General features: G+C 40.0%; 1 protein-coding gene across 1 annotated transcript; it reads left to right on the forward strand.

Moving 5' to 3' along the window:
* Positions 1-3702: 3702 nt before the first annotated feature.
* LOC124282494 (arrestin domain-containing protein 3-like) lies at positions 3703-17670 on the forward strand. Its single transcript, XM_046718506.1, has 7 exons — positions 3703-4034; positions 6313-6459; positions 9256-9482; positions 13287-13469; positions 14100-14282; positions 14738-14921; positions 16719-17670. The coding sequence occupies exons 1-7, from the start codon at positions 3917-3919 to the stop codon at positions 16862-16864; spliced, it is 1188 nt and encodes a 395-aa protein (XP_046574462.1). The 5' UTR covers positions 3703-3916; the 3' UTR covers positions 16865-17670.
* The last annotated feature ends 4264 nt before the right edge of the window (positions 17671-21934 follow it).

Consider the following 21934-nt stretch of genomic DNA (forward strand, 5'->3'; position numbering starts at 1 on the left):
GTGTGATATCCCTTACCATCAAGTTGCTGGAATACTTCTCAAGTCAGAGTGAAAGCTCGCTCACTCAATTTGTGCCATTGTTGCAAGCACGAATGATAGTAGCTTTAACTGAGCCATGAATTTGAAACGTCTATACTGTTGCACAATTTAGTTACAAATACGCCAGCTCTGGATCATGTACATCATTACAATGCTGGTAGTGTCATTTATATGTCCATCATTCTTTAGTACTGATATAAAGGATTGTACAAATTTAGCATTGATTTTATAATATACAGCAATAATTAGACATTTAATTTTGTATTTAATATATTACACTTACATGTGGTACATGATATGGATATTTCTGTTCATCAAAGACTGGTATTACAATCAAAGATATTTTCTTGGTCGCTCAATTATTGAATACTGTATTATGTCAGTCTAAGTAAACTTAGGCACAGTATTATTCGTTACACAGCTACACTGAGTTTAACAAAACCTTGTAGAAGGTTGCGTCAGCTAACCTTTTGGACTGACCAATCAGAACACAGCTAACCAAATCGCGAAAGTTAACATTCGCACATACCGTTTGAACCTTTACCTCAAAGACTTGAACGATTCCGAATGCTATTTTCCGCACGATTGCTTCCAAGTGATACACGCAATGAGTAGACAGACGCTGAAAATAGCGCTTTTGTCAATATTCAAGGATGTCATCTTGCGAAAATATAAGCAAATAGTAACCATGTCATTAGAAACCCCTAAGCGTATATACTGCAGGTCAAATATCTGTGTTTTATGCGGATTTTTGTTTGTTGATAGATCAGTGTCAGCGACCAGGGAACAGAAAATCCCCAAACCGTTTTGTAAGTCCCGCCGAACCCTAACAAGTAGTCGTTGTCTGATTGGTTAAATCCGTTCGGCCGTCTCGCGTTTGATTAGACGGTCATAGGTCGCTCAAAGGTTAGGTGACGCGACCTTCTACTAGGTTTTGTTAGACTCAGTAAAGCAGTGTAACGAATAATACTGAGCCTAAGACTTAGACTGTGTATTATGTTAACATATGCAATTAATCCATCCATCACCCACTTTCAACGTGTATGAAATTCGATGAACACTTTTTGGCCTTCAGCTTTTTACGCCCTATTAACTATGCCTGCAGTACTCGTGGATTTAACCACAGTAATGAACACGAATATCTGTGATATGTACGTTGATGTTATGTTGTTGTGCATTTTAATACAATATCAGACTGAGTATATCCAAAGTCCAAAGAAAGCTACGTGGCGGAAATATTTCCGATACGACCTTATCTTGCAACCGTTATTGTAAATTGTTAAATGTATCGTTCACGTGCTTTTTGTTCCGTTATTAAAATAATATATATATATATATAACACGTGTCATATTTAACATACATTTAGTAATGTAAATAAGACTCTATTCTAAAACAAATATCTATTTTCTAATAAATGATCGTTTAAACATCTTTGCAAGGTTATTTTCCTTTGTTAAAAGCAGAGTCCATCGTGTGCTTCTACCCGAGGCAAGGAAGTTCCCGAGGCCGAACTTTAGGCTAAATTTGTTATGATTTGTCTCGACTAAAATTGAGTCTCTGCATAGTGAAATATAACTCGCATAATGAAATTCCCATCCAGTTTGTAAACTGCCCTGCAAATCTCGATCGATTGTTGATTTGCAAAACACGTGTACCATCAATTTGGCGTCGACAGATATTTGCAATGAAGTTATAATTGGTGCACTATGAGGTGTTTCATTACAATATAGAACAAGCACCGTATTTTACAAATCCAAGTTACGTGATAAGGGGGGAATTTGCTTGGCCATAAGGAGGGGCATGGAAGGGACATACATCGTAGCAGCCTATAGTCGAGCCTCGAAATTATAGCCCAGTTCGGCAATGGTGGAAACTGGACTTATGGTAACTTCCTTTCCTCCTTCAGACGATTGTAGGATTGCTGAACATGATACGTCCTACGTCCAACACTCATTCACTGATAGCCATCTGCGTATAAAAAAGTAAGTGATGACGTGATTATGGTAAATTTGAGAGCTATTTTTGCATTTAAACCAAACGGAATTTCATTCTGAGAATAGTCAAGACTGGGTATTCTTTTGCACTGAGAAATCGATATCAAACAGTGTTCATAAACAGTGCAGTGTACCCTACCTCACTGGTGGCATTCGTTACAAAGAAATGCGAGTAGATTGCATTGGTTCACCGGAACAAAGCCGAACAGATTATGGCACAAGTCGTAAAAACAAATTGCATCGGACTTCAGTTGGGTTCCCAAAGCTTTAAATATGGACATGGTCTGTTTATATTTTTGTCTATGACAATACGTCTGAAAGCTTTACCTGGGTCCTGAAGCTGTGCCTGATCGAACAACTGTAAAGCATTGTAGAAAACCAAAACGGCAGCGCCGATGGGTACGGTGTTGCACAAAGTTGTCATGGGTTACCCTGGGCCAGCATCAACAACATGCCGCTTTCCAAAACACATGTTTCAGATGCTTCAGATTCAGATGCTGAATAAAATCAATCTTCCATGACATAATTAGCTTGAGCAGACTGAAAGGTACATCTTGATTTAAAAGATGTTTCTGCATCCAAGGAAAATGTATATTTTTCTACGTTAAATCTGTGCTAAAACTGTGCATGCCAGTGCATCTTATTTTATGTTCACGGAAATTATCATTAATGTTATGGTCTTAGGTCGATAATCATATGAAGTAATGTTCAGAGGAGGTGAGTGAGTGTGTGACTTTAGTTTTTCGCCGCACTCAGCAATATTCCAGCTATATGGCGGTCTGTAAACAGTCGAGTCTGGACCGGACAATCCATCGATCTACGCAACTGGGTAAACGATTACAAGTGTCCACCAAGTCAGCGAGCCTGACCACCCGATCCCGTTAGTCGCCTCTTACGACAAGCATGGGTTGCTGAAGATCAGTTCTAGCTCGGATCTTCACGGGTTAGCTCACTGCGACAACACACACACGCATGGCTACCACATTTGGATTCAGTAAACTCTGGCTCCTTCCATGAAGCACCGAGTACCCTACAAAATATCACCCCCCACCCCCGACGGAACTAAGCGGTTGTCAGTTGTTTGCACGTGTACAGAAAACACATTATAAGTTGAAGCAGACATAGGGTACATAAATCATTGTCAATTGCAATTATTGGTGTGATAGCTAAACAGGATTTGTTTATAATCCAAATTTATGCATGAAGTATTTGATGGCGTGCATGTCGTCACGAGCAACAAGGCAATGTGTAAACATCGGCTCCTGCACACATCTTTTGTATCGACATGCACAAAGGAAGTGCAAAATTAAAATCAATCATACTCCCTGATATGTAAATACTTCGGTGTTGTCAGGATGTTTATCCCGTTGCCATGACAATATTACGATGCTCAACTGTTATTTCATAGCGCCATGACAAAGGCTGTTCGATAATATTCCAAGGGACATTGAAGACCACATCTCAAGACCAGCTTTCGTGCTTTGTGAGTGAGTACGAATAAGCATTGGGCATTAACTATCAGTATCAGAGGGACAACTAAATGTAAACACTTAAATGCCAATAAAACGCCTTTTCAAAAGTGTTGTGGCAATTGAGACTCGGTATACCTCTGTTTTGACACTTTGTCTGCAAGACCCAGCTGTTCGTACATGACACGCGAAGCGATGGGACGGCATCGTTGTGACATAGGCACTGTGACATTGCGAAAACTTTCGACGCTGACAGAGACTGATTGTTACTGTAAAGGTTTGTAGGACATCTGTTGTGCAAACCGGAGACGGAATGACAATAGTCTGTCAATTATGTGAACGTGCATATCATTGTCGGATGCAGTGTTACAAAAACCTCAGAAAACCGTTCTTGAAACACTCGTTTATCAAAGATGGGCAAACCAAAAGTTTTCACAATAACTTTAGACAACCCCCAGAGGGTGTATTCTCCGGGACAGTGTCTACAGGGTCACCTTACACTGGAACTAGACGAGGAAATGGAGATGAAGGGTAAGTGGTAAATGTCGAGAATTATGTTCTTGCAGAAACATTCCAATGTGTGTCCATTGTCTATGTGATTTTGTAGATACACGTATGCTTTTTGTAACATGTGTTCCTTTGTTTTGGATAAGGCTTGGGTTAAGCTAGATGTTGGTTGTATTTTTAGCTATGCTGTAAGATTTTTCTGCTTTAAATGTGACAAATAGATTTCCCAAATGACGAAGCTATTATCGAGAAACTCCCGCGATGTGTACATATACATTGTCAATATTCTACACTTTGAAGAGAAAGATTGACATTTTTGGCCCCTATAGACATGAAAGATGACTTTATGGGACTCACGGCTATCTTTACAAGAATAATATTGTGTACAGGGCAACACACTGCAAACGCCACATAATCTATATTGTCAATGTATCGATGTATGTTTTGAAGTGCAAATGTTTTAATATTAATTTACGCCTTGTGAGAGAGTTAACACTTTACAATCACATCGAACCAGGAATGGCATAACATATAGCATGCACTGGAACTAGTGGGGACAGCGCTCTCGAAGTGGCGAGTATACGTTTGTTTGTAATAATCCAGCTTTTGGCGGCAGTCTGTAAATAACCGAGACTGGGCCAGACAATCCAGTTATCATCACCATGAGCATCGAATTAAGCAATTGGGACACGATGACATGTGTCAACCAAGTCAGCGAGCCTGGCCACCCGATCCCGTTAGTCGCCCCTTACGACTATCATGGGTTGCTGAAGATCAATATTCTAACGATCTTCACGCATTAGCTCACTGCGACACCATGCTGCACTCACTCATGGCTACCACATTCGGATTCAGTAAACTCTGGTCCCTTCCATGAAACAACGTTTCCCTTACAAAATATCCCACCCACCCCGACGGTATCTTCAAATCCTTCTGCTGATAAATCGTAACCTGGATTCGAACTCTCGACAATTGCATTTTCTGTGACAAATGTGACGTAATGAAAAAGTTTGAAGTAAGGGGGTCGAGAAGAGGGAGTGAGATATCACATCAACTGGTACTACAATACACAAACATTTTTACAACAATATCATTATTAGGAGCCTTACGCCAATCACACGGATTTTGTCTCATTTTACGTAGTGTGCAGCATTATTTTGTTATCAGCTGTTACACCTGACCGAAATACATCTGTTGTAGGCATACAGCTTCAGCTGTTACACCTAACCGAAATACACCTATTGTAGGCATGCATGGTCGGCTGTTACACCTGACCGAAATACATCTGTTGTAGGCATACAGCTTCAGCTGTTACACCTGACCGAAATACACCTATTGTAGGCATGCATGGCTTCAGCTGTTACACAGTTTCAGCTGTTACATCTGACCGAAATACATCTGTTGTAGGCATACAGCTTCATACAGACCGAAATACATCTGTTTCAATTGACCGAAATACATCTGTTGTAGGCATACAGCGTCAGCTTCATCTGTTTGTCGGCTGTTCAGCTGTTACAGCTGACCGAAATACATCTGTTGTAGGCATACAGCTTCAGCTGTTACACCTGACCGAAATACATATGTTGTAGGAATACAGCGTCAACTGTTACACCTGACCGAAATACATCTGTACATCGGTTGTAGGCATATCATCAGCTGTTACAGCTGACCGAAATACATCTGTTGTAGGCATACAGCTTCAGCTGTTACACCTAACTGTTGTAGGCATACAGCTTCAGCTGTTAACCTAGCCGAATTACACCTATTGTAGGCATACAGTTTCAGCTGTTACATCTGACCGAAATACATCTGTTGTAGGCATACAGCTTCAGCTGTTACAGCTGACCGAAATACATCTGTTGTAGGCATACAGCTTCAGCTGTTACACCTGACCGAAATACATCTGTTGTAGGCATACAGCTTCAGCTGTTACATAACAGCTTATACCTGACCAGAAATACCATCTGTTGTAGGCATACAGCTTCAGCTGTTACAGCTGACCGAAATACATCTGTTGTAGGCATACAGCTTCAACTGTTACACCTGACAGAAATACATCTGTTGTAGGCATACAGCTTCAGCTGTTACACCTGACCGAAATACATATGTTGTAGGAATACAGCGTCAACTGTTACACCTGACCGAAATACATCTGTTGTCGGCTTGCATCATCAGCTGTTACAGCTGACCGAAATACATCTGTTGTAGGCATACAGCTTCAGCTGTTACACCTGACCGAAATACATCTGTCGTAGGAATACAGCTTGAGCTGTTACACCTGACCGAAATACATCTGTTGTAGGCATACAGCTTCAGCTAATCGGCGGGGCCAGAGTGAAATGGTCGGAAAGCTGCTCTAAGGGAGTTGGGATGGCCAGGCGGACTGTCACCAAGCATTATGTAGCGAACGATAACTACTTCAACGACGAATTGGTTCTGTTTGGGAAAGGTATTTATATACCACTTAAGTTGTTACAAGCAATCACATGTTTCCTGCCGGCTGTAATAAGATATAAAGGATGTGTTGATGTTAATGTATAATGTTAGATGGTGACGGATCAGCGCGTCAGTATACTTTATTCTGACATATTATGTACATGTTTATGCTTCTTGTGTCAAGCTCGAAATTGGTGGGACAGGAATTGGTTTCCAAATTCAGCAACAGCACACTTATTATGATAGGTTGGGGTAGAGGAAGTGCATATCTGCTGCTGACAAATATCAAGTGGGAAATACGATGAAAGTGAGTTGTCACTGCAGGTTACATGCATTTTATATTCATACGCATTGGTAATTTAATATGGACGTCTGACGAACGTCGGGAAGTGATTAATTGTTCAATGGAATGTGATACAGTTTGGGTTCTATGGCATTTAATGATGTCCGTTCATTGGGATAATTTGTGTAGAGCTTTGTGGTGGTTAACAAGATGCATGACATGGTTGTCAATGCTGGTGCCGAATGAAATACAACAGTATGTATAGTATACTTTGGATGCACCTTAAGAAGGACATCGAAAATAACGGTACCTAAACGAATACAAATACTGTTTATATATCAGTTCCTATTCCGAACAAACCACACGCCAGAAGCCGATGATCGTTCGTTCGAATCTGGGTTACACAAAACGAAATGGTTCCCATAGTGAGTGAGTGAGTTAAGATTTAAAGTCACATCGGCACTATTTCAGCAATATCGTGACTAAAACTAATTCCAAGTTCATAATACATATATATAATATATAAAACCCTGTCAAAGAAGGACAGTTAAAGTACTAGATTATCACAAAATGATTTAAAACTAACTAGCAAATCTTTAAAAGTAGAAAACTATTTTTGGACAATACAATGTAAAAATGGGCTATTTATCGCCAACAACTGAAGGTAGATCACCATACTAGGGACCATGGATGTTTCCCATACACTTCTATAGTAAAGATATATATATTTTTTTAAATCATCCAGGCTCTCAACAGCCATGGTCTGGGTACAGTCTTGTCTTTAAACTACAATAAAAACACAAATTATCCTACCAATTATCCGAGTAAAGCAAGCTGAACACATCAACCCAAGTTGATGTGACCTACTTCAAAATATCTGTACACACAATAAGCATAAGTCAAGGGGGTAAAAATGACAACACTAAATACTTAAAATTGTGGTCAGTTTTAATTACTGGATGGATGTGTTTTTGAAAAACCCATAAAAATCTTTCACTATTTCATCCAATCAGAGCTATCACATGTCTTTATCTCTTCAGATGTTTACATACGCTACTCGCTCAGGGAGCATGTGATTCTGATGTAGTGTAGTAGAACCTGTAGTATGTTCCAGCAGTATCACGGAGGAGGACACCAGACTTCACACATTGCATCTTTGTAGGGAATCGAACACGGGCTTTCGGGGTGACATCGAACGCTTTCATCACTAGGCTACCCCACCGCTCTACATGTATGGGTGCAACATATATTTAGATACGTTGTACTCGAACGGCCGACACAACGTCATATGAATGTAATCCAGCAAAAGTCCTGAGAATGAACATTACTTCATTAAACTAAAATAGTGTTGCGCGAGAAACCCATGTTTGTCCAATCACCACAAGACTTAGTATGTCTTAAACGTGATAGGTTACACAGCCTTCCTTGATTACGCCGTCAGATACGAGAAATATATCTGTTATGTTACGTATCGATTTCCAAAATGAAACAATAAGTTAACTTACACACACGAATTAAGAGATGAGATGAAATTGGGTTTAACGTCGTGCTTGAGAATATTTCGCTCATATGACGACGTGCATGCGTGTGTATGTGTACTGTATGTGTATGTGTATGTGCGGTTGGTTTGTACTAGCCCAGACTGAAGCTGGTTTTATAGTGCTAGCCCACTGAGATACCATGCCGCAGTGAAACATGAATACCCTACTCAGACACATTAAACTGACTCCGAGCCGACCAGTCCTTGTTGTACCCAGTAATGCCGAGCGCCAGGCAGGGACCAACAAGTACCATATTTTAACGTCTTTTGGTATGACGCGGACGGGGATCGAACCCGCGACCTTCCGCTCGGGTGGACGCTCTAACCATTATTGGCATCCACAAGAGTATATTTAACAACCAAACTAATGTGGGATCTCGCATAACATTATTCTAGAATACTCACAGGTTAGACTTTGCTAGGTCATTACTATTCTAGAAGGATCACACAAACTTCACAACTTTACTGAAACGTAGATTCATAATTTGAAAATTGTATCTATTTTTTAAAACTGGATAAATAACAATATGGCAACCACTCTTTAAGGTAAAACAGTCACTTACTTAAACGTAATCTGGCCTATATGCATCCCTCTGGATACAGTCACTTGAATCTGGCCTTATGCACTTGATACATGAGGAACCATAAACATGGCACCAATCAACCATTTTGCAAATTATGGAACGAGTCTGTGGCATATACACAACACCGTCAGTAGCAGGTATGGGTTCCACAAGATGAAATGACATACTGAAACCTCGGATCCATGCTTACAATAAGCTTAGATATTTAAACCAAATTTGACCCCACATCATAGTTTTCTGTTGAATCCATGATTTGATCCTTAGCAAAGTGTGAATAGTATATTATGAAACACTTCTCACACACATGAAGGTAGTCTCAATTGTCTTCAGCCTCACTGAACATACATGAAATGTTTGCTTCAAGTACACAATCTTCTCTTAACGACAACGTTGCAATTTCAGCGACGGGAGAAGATGGGGACAACGCTAGTCTATCCGCAGGGCGTTACACATACCCCTTTCAGTACAAACTGCCACCCGGCATACCCTCCTCATTTGAAGCCACATTGGGGAGGGTACGGTACTGGCTGAAAGGCACCATTACCAAGCCGTGGACATTTGATGACACAACGAAAAAGATCTTTACAGTTGCTAATTTACTCGACCTCAACGCTGAACCTGAGGCAATGGTAGGTGATGTTTTTTAGGTCAGTATTCGGTGATCATTTTTTTTCATTGATATTTTCTGTTCATTCAACAAGATATGACATTCACAAGACGTTATGTATACATTAGCTACTTGCTTAAAGTAGAATGTTTTAACACTACACATGACACATTACAAATTCACAAATTACCATGCCTTATATAATGTATGTCGAACATACATCTGGTTGTTTGTACTTCAAATCTTAGTCGTTTTAAGAGCATACATGATAGTGGAAAGGGAATGTGTGAGTGAGTGAGTTTAGTTTTAAGCAGCACTCAGCAATATTCCAGCTATATGGCGGCGGTCTGGACCGGACAACCCAGTGATCAACAGCATGAACATCGACCTACTCAATTGGGATACGATGACATGACTGTGTCAAGCAAGTAAACCCGTTCCCGTACGTGGCCTCTTACGACAAGCATGGGTTACTGAAGATCAATTCTAACCCGTATCTTTACGGCTCGGAAGGGGAATGTGTTAAGACAGTCAGTTTTGCTCCTATCATTTCATGAATATCCAGCAAATTGTTAACATCTGGGCAGTAAATGCATTTGTGGTCATAGTACAGACATTTCCCGTGTTTGCTGAACGTATTACTTGTCTGTGCAAGTATCATTACTGTTTGACAATTGTTCACTAACATATGCTTATTATATAGTAGGAATGGCACAGTGAGGTTTCTCATGATTATGGAAATTATGATCATGTCACTTCCATCCATCCACGTAGGAATGCTAGGTCAGAAAGGGTCACTCGAAGCCAATGGTTGCAACAAAAGATGAGTGAGGTCGTGTGAGTCGTGCTCATGGAGTCAATCTCTTGCCATATGCCATTGATAAATCATGCCAAGATAAAGAAGACTTACATGTACTGTTGGTAAGGCGAAAGACTAGCAAAAAATCTTCCAAATCTTCCAGTCAATCACGTGAGAGGGAAACTGCAACCTCACATTCCTCAAAGGATTATCATTTGTTTCCGATTACTCGTCTTCCGCGCACACAGTATCACCATTTTGACCTTGCAGTGTACTTACACATGAATTTGACACTCTTCTCATCTTTGAGTGATGTTGCCTGTTCTTGCAACACAGATATACTACCCATCAAAAGTTTAGACTTACTAGTGTAAATGTAGCCACTTACTTCAGTCAACTGTTCTAAACTAGATTTTGGTGAATATTCCATAATTTTTAAAGGTACTGTTTACACATGAACTGATGTACTGCACAAACAATTTCGTAACGTTGAAAAAATTATTTTCATGAGTTCAATCAATCAAGAAACTGTGTGAAAATTGGCGAATTCTTAACAAAACGCAGCTGTTCACATGCATGATATTTGCACATGCTTTTCAGAGAATTGACGCATGATCCCCGTGCAATTCATCAGCATAATGTTTGCAGATGGTTCCCCTAAGTTAGTGGAGAAATTCATCCTCGATGTAGCTATATATATACATAACATATAGTGAGTGTTTTAAATGAGTCTAAACTTTTGATGGTTAGCATACATAGCTGAAAAAGGAAATCCCAATATCCGATACAATTAATATATTTTCGAATTCACCGTCCCGTGTGAAGCGTACATAAAATTCATGACAGCTGTCATTGTATTGCTGAAAGTTGGTTATATGGAATAATATGTTATTATTTGGTATGGATTACCATGTTAAACTCAATAAAAGTTGGTAAAGAAACTGAAATTAATTATTTGTTTTATGTTTTAGGAGGCAATTGCCCGGGTGACAATTGTCCTTGGTGGCAATTGTCCTAGGTGGCAAATGTCCGGTGGCAATGGTCCGGATGGCAATTGTCCTCGACCCGTATTTAGGGGCCGTCTTTAATGCTGGTACTCCTGGTGGGGACAATAATTTAAAGTGATCCTATCGTCTCTTTTGAGTTCAGTATAAAAAGTACGGATCTACGGAAATAGGCATTGATAGTTTAGCTCGATATTAGCTTACGATCGCCTGAACACTTATATAGGCCGCTTTGTGTATCTCCGAACCACAAAATGTTCGTAGTGCTACGGTATTCGTAAGCCTGTGATAAACTATTAGAGTTACGACAGGTCCCAGGCTTCCAGGCTGCTACTAGGGTCCTGCATTATGCCCTGAACGTACACTAATACATATATGTACGATTTACAGTTTATATTTTAAGGTATGGCCTGTGTAAATATTTCTGCGTAGTGGAATGCCGTGTGCACAACAGAGTATTAACACCCGAAATTCTACTACCGTGCTAAAATATTTGGATACTGTAAATTTTGAAATTTATTCTGACGGTTGGTGGGTTGGTTTGGTCTTTAACGCCGCACTCAGCAATATTTCAGCTATATGGCGGCAGTCTGTTGTTAATCGAGTCTGGACAAGAAAATCCAGTGACCAACAGCATGAGCATCGTTCTACGCAATTGGGATACGATGACATGTCAACCAAGTCAGCGAACCTGATCCCGTTAGTCGCCTCTTACAACAAGCATGGGCTACTGAAGACCTATTCTAACCTGGATCTTCACGGGTTTGTGCCGAGGGAGCGGGTCGTTGGGTTGGTATTTGTTGGGGTTTTTCAGGTTATGTGTTTTGTTGGTTTTACTGTTGGTACTAGTTATACAGGATTATATGCAACCTGGAAGGCCAATATTGATTAGAAATACAGTGAGACCTCGGATACCCGGACCCCAGATATCCGGAAACCTCGCCTTCCGGTCAATTTTTAGAAAAAAACAATCTCTTACGTTATAAAAGTTACTGTCTATAACGGATATTCGGTTTCCGTTTCCGGACGGTACATTTTACAAACAAACCGGCTAAATCAACACAAAATTGACTCACCTAACCGCACGAAGCTTTGATCTACCGCTAACCGTGTGAAGGGAAATGCGAGAGTCCCACGTGTTTTGACACGAGACATGGTCGGCTAATCCGGATTAATGATCATCAAGGTATTAGTGGTGATTAGAGGGCTAGCTGAGACCGAGTTAACCATTGAGTTCTAACTGTTAAGTTGTTTATTCAGTCAAAGCAATAAAAGTGCAGTGCGTCGATATTCAAGTCAGTTGGTCTTTCAATTGATCACAAATGGCTAGTCAACCTACTAAACGCAAGCGCTACGCAGTGACAGCCAAGGAAACGAAAGAGATATGTCTTTACAAAGAACAAAATCCCAAAGTAAGCTTTGATAACATAAGCAAACATTTTGGACCACGTTGTTTCGGAAGTGATTTCAACCCCGAAGTGTATGCTCGCTACAGATTCAACACTGAAGCCTGGATGACATCTGACCTGTTCAGAGATTGGCTGATCTACTTTGATAGACAGATGAGGTCGCGTGGTAGGCGTGTCATACTGCTTTTAGACAATGCCCATACGGAGGATCAGGCAGCCCCACTACCCTTCTCGTTTGGATTTTCCTTGAGGTGTATGAAAACCAAACATCCAGATATCCGGATATTCAATTATCCGGACGATTTACGTAAAAACGAATGTGTCCGGATATCCGTTGTTGTGTGTTGTTGTTTTGTTTTTTGTTATTGTTTGGAGGCCGCTGAGTGACTCTGCTAGATTGAAAGTTTTCCTGTGTTGTTTGACGAGCGTGGGTGGAGTCTGTTTTGACTTTTTGGAGAACTCAGTTATGTCCAGTTTGACACAAGTATATGAAGAACTCTTGATCACAGCAATGACAACTCACCGAATGTCCATTATGCAGCTCATAGTGTTTGAATACCATGTTGTTACTTGTATATGCTTGTTAAACCTGCTGCTGTAATTGTTGTTTGCAGCTAGGTCTGAGAGGAGAAGACCAAGAAACACTCTGCTGCCTGTGCTGTACATCCGGCCCAATAAGCTGCAGGTTCCAAATTGACCGATGTGGCTTTGTTCCGGGTGAATCTATCCCTATCAAAGCTGAGATCATCAACCGCAGTAACAGAAAAATGAAGAGATCATTTGCTGAGCTCTACATGGTCTGTGAGAAATTCACATACATTATAACGATATTGTTGAAATACTTCTGATGTAACTTTAAATTTTAACTAAATCATTCATTAATATACATTATAAATTACTACGTTTCGTGTAAACCTTGATAATAGTTTTCAAATAGCAATATTTATTGTATTTATGCCTCAACTAAATAAGTTGCTATGATTGAGTAAATGATAAGCGTTGCAAACAACTAAATGTGATGAATCCATGAGGCATATCATTGTGAATATACTTCACTGGATATTTCATTTATTTTGAACCGTATTGGATACTGCAATCATTTTCGCTTGATAAGTATCATGTCCACGTCAACACTAAAGAATTAAGATTAAAATAAAACAGTACCAGTGGATGAGAGGAACTTACTTTCAGAGTAATTTTATAAAAGTATATTATTCTGAATGTTACGTTACACCATGTGCAACACACACACACACACACACACACACACACACACACACACACACACACACACACACACATGATTATATATACAATAATCCTTAAATTTAGCACCGCTTTTAATGGTGTGCACGGAAGATGCGTTTGTGATAAAATGTTGATTAATATTCTCGTATCATTATCTTCTGATACTTTTACATTTTTAGGTTGTGATTTATCATACAACAAAAAGATCACGTACCATCATGAAGAAAATATGCGAAATATCCCATGGTGAAATCCTTCCTGGGGAATCGGATATATGGACCGGGGATTTGCTAAAGATACCCCCAGCTCCACCTTCCAATTTAAACGGTTGCAGTATAATCGACATTGATTACTATGTTAAGGTATGTGTATATCTAAATATACCTACCCGTGATAATCCATGTTAGGACTGATCTTCAGCAACCTATGCTTGTCGTTATAGGCTACTAATAGGATCTGGTCATATCAAAGTTGCACAGATCGATGCTCGTGATTTCAACCACTTGATTGACTGATATAGATTCGATTTTGTATAAACCGTCGTCATGCAGCTGGAATTTTGGAAGAACGAAACAAACTAAAAAAGACTGTTCAATGGAAGTTCATCTCCTTCTGAATGAAGTAACTTTCTTTTTAGCAATGACAGAATACCACTTTGAAAAAGAATGAAAGAATAATACTTCATTTTCGTAAAACAGACACATTCAATTTCATTTCGGGGCAATTTGTGTCTCAGTTCCATGTGAACTTGCAATTCTGTTGTTTTTTATTATATTTAGAGAAAACATTTTTTCTGTGACATATTAACCGATTTCAGTTTTGTGTGGAACCTGCTGGTCCTGCGTTGAAGTTAGAAATACCCTTGAAAGTACTCATTGGATCAGTACCGCTGAGGTCCGCAATGGAACAGAATAGGCCTGATTCTCAGGTCCACGGTCCAAACCAGGATCAGCTTTTCGAGGAAGGCGCACAAGCTGATGTACAACCTGCAGAATCACTGAGTGAGTTTAACTTCCTTCCCGTTATCGTTTAGCTTCCCGAAATGTATAAAAACCTCTACCCGTCCTCATTTCCCAACTCGCTAATATATACTCTGGCCGTTCTTCACCGCTCTGGTCTTTCGTCTCCATGTACGCCGTTCTTCTTCACTCAACTTGTCCTTTTCCTCTGCGCTCACTCTTCTTCCCTTTACTTTCCTTTTTCAATTCCGTCTCCCTTCAGGTGCTCTTCCCCATGAATGACGCGCTTCTCCCTTAGTGTTCTCTTCTCCATGAATGACGCGCTTCTCCCTTAGTGTTCTCTTCTCCATGAATGACGCGCTTCTCCCTTAGTGTTCTCTTCTCCATGAATGAGGAGCTTCTCCCTTAGTGTTCTCTTCTCCATGACCGAAGCGCTCATCCCCATACTTGCTCTTCTTAATGCCTGATGCCACCCGTGAAGGTCCGGGTTAGGATATTGATCTTCAGTAACCCATGCTTGTCGTAAGTGGCGACTAACGGGATCGGGTGGTCAGACTCGCTGACTTGGTTGACACGTGTCATCGGTTCCCAATTGCGCAGATCGATGCTCATGCTGTTGCTCACTGGATTGGCTTGTCCAGACTCGATTATTGACAGACCGCCACCATATAACTGTAATATTGCTGAGTAAGGCGTAAAACTAAACTCACTTACTAACTGTAAATAATCGAGTCTGGACCAGACAATAAAGTCATCATCACCATGAGCATCACTCACTCACTCACTCACTCAATGCCTGATGCCCTTCTCCCCTCACGTGCACTTCTCAATACGTGTCGCGCTTCACCCTTCACCTTTTTTATTAATACGCCTGATACGCTTATCCTCCCGTGCTCTTCTCAATGCTTGACGCGCTTATCCCCTTACGTGCTCTCCTCACTGCTTGACGCGCTGAAAATTATTGTCCTCCTGATTAGCTCTACCAAGCTTTTTAATCGTAGAATATTTGTTATTTTAAATTATGGCTCAGTTTTCCTACCATCGTCAACGGCTGAAGGGATAATGTAAATGTTGTAAGTCCCCATGGACCCTAGTATGGTGATCTAAATTCAGTTGTTGCCGATCTATAGCCTGTTTTTATATTGTATTGTCCAAAAAAGGCTATTTGTTTCAACTTAACATGCTAGTTTTAATTCTAACTGTCATAATCTAGTTGTTTTATTGTCCTTTGATGACAGATTTTATAATATACACATATTTTTTATCAAGGTCAAAATTGTTCTCGTCACGATATGGCTGAATCATTGCCGATGTGACGTTAAATATTAATTCACTCACTCACTCTCAGTGCCTGATGCTCTTCTCCCTGCAGGGGCTCATTTCAATGCTTGACGCGCATCTTCCCTCATTGCCTGACGTACTACTCCCTTCAGGAGCTCTTCTCAATGGGGGCGGTGGGGTAGCCTAGTGGTTAAAGCGTTGGCTCGTTACACCGAAGGCCCGGGTTCGATTCCCCACATGGGCACAATGTGTTAAGCCCATTTCTTGTGTCCCCCGCCGTGATATTGCTGGAATATTGCTAAATATAAAGCGGCGTAAAACTAAACTCAGTCAGTCAGTCAGTCTTCTCAATGGCCTGGCGCGCTTCCCCCTACATTTTATTCTTGAGCAAAGCCTGAGTAGCTTCTCCCTTAACGTGCTCTCACTCACTCACTCCGCCTTTATCATTGTAATTAACCATTTCAAATGTCTTTGTCTTCGATATAACACACTTTGCAGTCCAAACAGTTTTACCCCTTATCCGTGATTTCAAAATATTATGTATGTTTGAACTTTTAGCTCCACCATCGTATGCCGAATGTATGTTTGGCAATGTTAACATTCAAGATGACTGTGAAAACGACCATGCCCAGGGAGACTTCACCCCTATGTACGCCTATTACAACTGGGGAGACACAACTCGACCGTCATCACATCCACAGTAACGTCTTTCTCCGTCAACATCGAAGATATACAATGAGCAGTCGCAGACCTTGACCCGAATGGTTATCTTGGTTCTCTTTAAATGTCATTGCCGTTGGTTATCTGCCTCGCACTTCCCTCAACACAATTTATGACACCACTTGTGAAGACATGCCAAGGAGAATGTAACCTCAGGCTATGAGTGTCTAGAAATGATATCAGGAATACTAAAACGTGACTGAAGGCGCTCTGATATGTTTAAATTAAGCCATGCAACTTTTACAGTGTTTGTGGAGAACTTACAACGTCGAACTAGTCATGAGATGTGTATGTGAAAGCACAACCCCGAACGACCATATGTTGATTATAACGTGTGCCTCTCCTAACAAAGCAATGCTATCATATGCTAATCATAAGGGAACAACCGCCTGAGATTTAATCGAAAGAAATATAGCGTTCCCGAAAGTACTTGAATATATTATTATGCTTCTGACAGTTGGACAAAATCATCCAGAAAATGTCTGCCACAAAACTTCATTGTTGCAAGGGTTGTTTCTTTTGTTTTTGTTTTGTTTTTTAAAACAGAGCACATTTAGGTTTAAAATATCAATTTTAAATGTCTGGTATCGACAGCTAAAGGGATTTCCATCTATATTTCACATGTGGGAAGACCGATTTATACATTTATACCATTAGTTGTATGGAATGTACATTTGAGCAAATGCCCATACTAAGTTTCTGGGGACTGACATAAAAATAAAACATTAGAGATGACCCCCAACTCGAAAAGCTTCACAGTACAATACATTATGACAAGGCCGGACACTTCGGTGCACACTAGCTACCCGCCTGCTTTGCCAATATCTACGCTACCATCGCATGTAATCGATTAAAACGTAATGTGAACATTATCATGGATGATTGGCCTATCGATCACCACTAATGACACCTACCGATTCTTTATTGTTATTTCTGCAAGTCGATTGAAACCCGATTTTGGCCCCCAACTAAACGATCTTGACACAAATACTAGTAGATGACGATATATCCGCACAAAACGGGGGGTGGGTCGTGGGGTGTGTGTGGTCGAAGCAAGCTCTCTGATTGGTCAACGCTTGTACATTTGCACATTCTATATAAATTCGCGGGAATATTTTCTTTCGTCGACTGCTTAATGTATAACAACAAAGAATTGGTAGGTGCCACGAGGCCATGTAGGTGCACAGGTAGGGTGCACCGAAGTGTCCGGTCTTGTCATAATGTATTGTACTGTGTAGCATTTCGAGTCTGGGGTCATCTCAAAAATATAATTTGTTTAATCTTCTATGTTCGCAAAGACACGAGGGCCTGTGTGTCTGGGATGTAGAAATTAAACAGATTTGTTGACATGTTCAATATAACTGATTTGTTTCTGTACATATGCATTATCAGTTATCGTGTATTATATAAATGATAGTGTCTTTTCAGGGTTATGATTATTGCAATTCCCTTCATTTCTCAATTATTATTCACAGAATCCTATATTTAAGGACCTGAAATGTTTATGTATTATCAGCGGTAACTCTTTGTACAGTTACAGGTAAGATTGTCTGAACGAAGAATAAATGCCTTTTCCTTTTCCACAAGAGTGTGGTTGTAATGTTTCCTACAGCCAAGTATATCCAAGCAGACTGGTGAAAAGCAGCTTTAATATATTCATATCATGAAGCATATGTATTGTTTGGGATTACAATTTCTGTGTAAAGTACAGATTCTAGTATTTTTGCTAGGTTGGGTCCCACCTTGGATTCAAACGCACACAAGGTCAGCCATCTAACCCACTCAGCCAGAGCAGCTTCCACATAACCGCAAGTCGGACAACTGGTAGTTAATTATATGTTGCTGTGTAGGTCCTACCAACTGCGGTGAGTATTCGGAGTCTTCCCATTCCGCCTACCGCTTCAAATAACATGATACGGTCTGTTTATGTAGTAGTTACCAATATTAAACACTTAATTAACAACTCTCAGCATGTCTTTTTACTACAAATTATTAATTAGTTCTATATTTCACTCGCTATTTCTGTAATGAGAAAAATTACTCCCAGGTTTGTTTTAAGTTAAATTGTCATTTGAAGATGACATATTTTGCAAATTGTTAAAGATTCACTGTGCAAGATTCACTGTGTCTTTTCTCACATATGCTGAAGAGACCGTTAACTGAATGAAAATCGGTTGACCAATATTAAATATTATTTTCTCAACGAACTTTAACGGCTTGTCAAAGGTGTGACGCTTCAATTAGAAATTATTTGTCACAGACTGAGACACCTGAGAACATTTAAATCCGAAGCTAACAATGGTTAACAGCTAGTGACCCTTGCTGACGAGCGTCAGGGAATGCTCGGGATAGATTTGACATGTTTGGTCACGTGGCTCTGCACATCCGTCAGCAAACCCATTTAAAAGCTCAACCCTAATTTTAATGATTGTAAAAGTTGCGTACTGAAGACAGTTCTCAAAATGTCTCACTGCACAGCTAAACGAAATACAGTAGCAGCTGCCTGTCTAGTGGGTGAAGGTGTGAATTGTGGTCGATGGCCATTTCCAGCGGAGACTGGAAGAAGAAGGATGGCCTTCTGCGAACTGTGAAATACGTGACGGTATCCAAAACCACGAACTCGTGACAATACTGCAGCTTGTTCAGCTTGACCTGATCAGGTGAATACTAATGCATTGCGTGACCGTGTCACAACTGGTTGGGCCTATTATTAAGAAGGGGTGCACCTTTGTCAGTTGATTGTCAACATGTCCGAACAGCCGAGACAAGGTCGCCGTTTGACATCTCAGTGTCGAGAAATCGTCTGAAATGTCATAGCTTTCTTTATAAAAAGAAGCTACAGAGGGTTCAATGTTTCCGATTCGGGCTGTAACGAATCCATGTATGCATGCTTCGCCAGAACGCAACATCAATAACATTCTCTGCTCCCCTATTTAATGAAGTTAACTCGACCTGCCGTTTGTGCCATTTGACGTCCCGGGTCATGCATATGTAGAGTAGCTCAGGTCAAGCTGAACAAGCTTTTCGTACAGGATAAATATTAATTGTTTGCATCGACCTACAATCTTGGAACTATTTCTATATTTATCACCAGTTATAAGTGATGTCATTGTCCTTCGTCTGTTATCGTTCATAAATAATCAGTAACTAAACAACCAGTAAACAAACTGATCAAACACGCAACGTGACAGAAAACACGAATCTTATACCAATATACATGTATAGTTGTGTAACAATCAAAATTGAAACACAATCTCAATGAAACACAAAAAAGGCCAGAAGAAAGAGTAAACACTGAAATAATATCAGAGAATATCGTGAACACAACCTCCGAGCAAATCGTTTTGAAGAAGGAATGATGAGTTTCCGGTCATGCGCAGCGCACAGAAATGACAGATACTACTATTGTTATTCAGTTAGTCAGTGAAACATATATTAGGCTTCTAGTGGACTAGAAGGATAATGCATTTGTTGTGAAGCACAGTAAGTTAAAAGAATAACTGTTTGCATCGACCTTTTAATCTTGGAACTATTTATATATGTATCCCATATAAGAGATGTCATTGTTCTCCATCTGTTATCTGTCACAAATAATCTTTATTTTCGTCATACTGATATAAGGTACCTTGCAGAAGGTAGTTGAAAATAAGTTCAAGGTATTACGACCGACACCACTCTGAAGTGTCGTTCACCAGGGATGATATTCGTAAAATAATCACATAATCACATAAACATTACCAACTATCCATAGCATTGTTTAGGTAACACCTCGCTCATCACGTGTAATCGTCGCTGGTGTTGTTGGTGTTGGTGCAGTCGTTCCATTGCTATTATAAGGAATGTATGGTAGCCAGTTCAACTAAGATTTTTATAACACTCTGAATATGTGCCTTCCCATGGCTTTATTTAAAATTTGGATTTGCTTGCTGTGGATATACAGTTTCATGAATCGTGATACTCACAAAGGATACATGAAAGTCGGAATGATACTTGACTTCATGATGCATGAAAGTTAGTATGAAACCTCACTTCTGTGAGTGAAACAGTAAGGAGCGGAACAGCGATGTACTTATACAGTGGATTATGGGATAGATTATCGATCAGCTGTACATGTTTCTATATATACTCATAGATACGAATAAGGAAACACATGAAAGTACAAGTTTTTCTTTATATATTTCCTGAATTTCACCCACAGTGCAATACATACCTTGTGAAGAAACCTGAAAAAGAATAAAGGAACACTTGTACTTTCATGTGTTCCCTTATTCGTTTCCATGAGTATATTTTGGCAATAATTTTTGTTTTTGTATTTTTTGGAAACTGTATTCAGAATATCTGAGGATTCCTTTATAAAAGAGTCCAAATGATAGTGTGTGTTTTGTTAAATGAAGCCGCTTCCAAACTAAAACGTGTCTTTCAGTACAACATCTTTGTGTTTCGCCACCAGACAGAGGACATTGTGACCTAAATGGGTCGTGTCCTGTTATTTCTGTTCGAGCAGCTCGTGTTGTGTTGTCATTTTTACTACACTCTCTAGCACCATTAACATCCAAAGATCATAATATACGGCCCACTTCAATAGTTTACTGCGCAAAATAATGACCTAATCGCTGGGTTTTCTCACGTTGTGTCTTGCCGTACCTACAGTGTCCGTACACGTATTACCTGTGTTTGCAACATGTGCCCATTTTAATACCGTGGAGGCAAATATGGTTTGGAATTAATATCTAGTATTGCGATCAGCTACAGACCAATGGTGTTTGTTTGGCACGGGTTTGCCATAAGAACTGAGAAATATAACTCAAGCGAACCAGATAATAAATTTAGGAGGCTGCTCACCGCATGTAAATAACCAGTGCAGTAAATGCTGTAAACAATTAACACTGTCTTGATGCAAAGAACAACGGACTCATGAGATGTGTTTGAGTGGCATTCTCGAAGTTGGTGGTATAGAGATGACAAGACTTTATGGACCATCAACTTCTTCATTTTGACAATGGCGACGTTTCGGTATACGGTATAAGAATCTATACCGAAACGTCGCCATTGTC

Source organism: Haliotis rubra, unplaced genomic scaffold, assembly GCF_003918875.1.
Source record: "Haliotis rubra isolate DU_JTF1 unplaced genomic scaffold, ASM391887v1 Scf3, whole genome shotgun sequence".
In the NCBI taxonomy this organism is placed as follows: Eukaryota; Metazoa; Mollusca; class Gastropoda; order Lepetellida; family Haliotidae; genus Haliotis; species Haliotis rubra.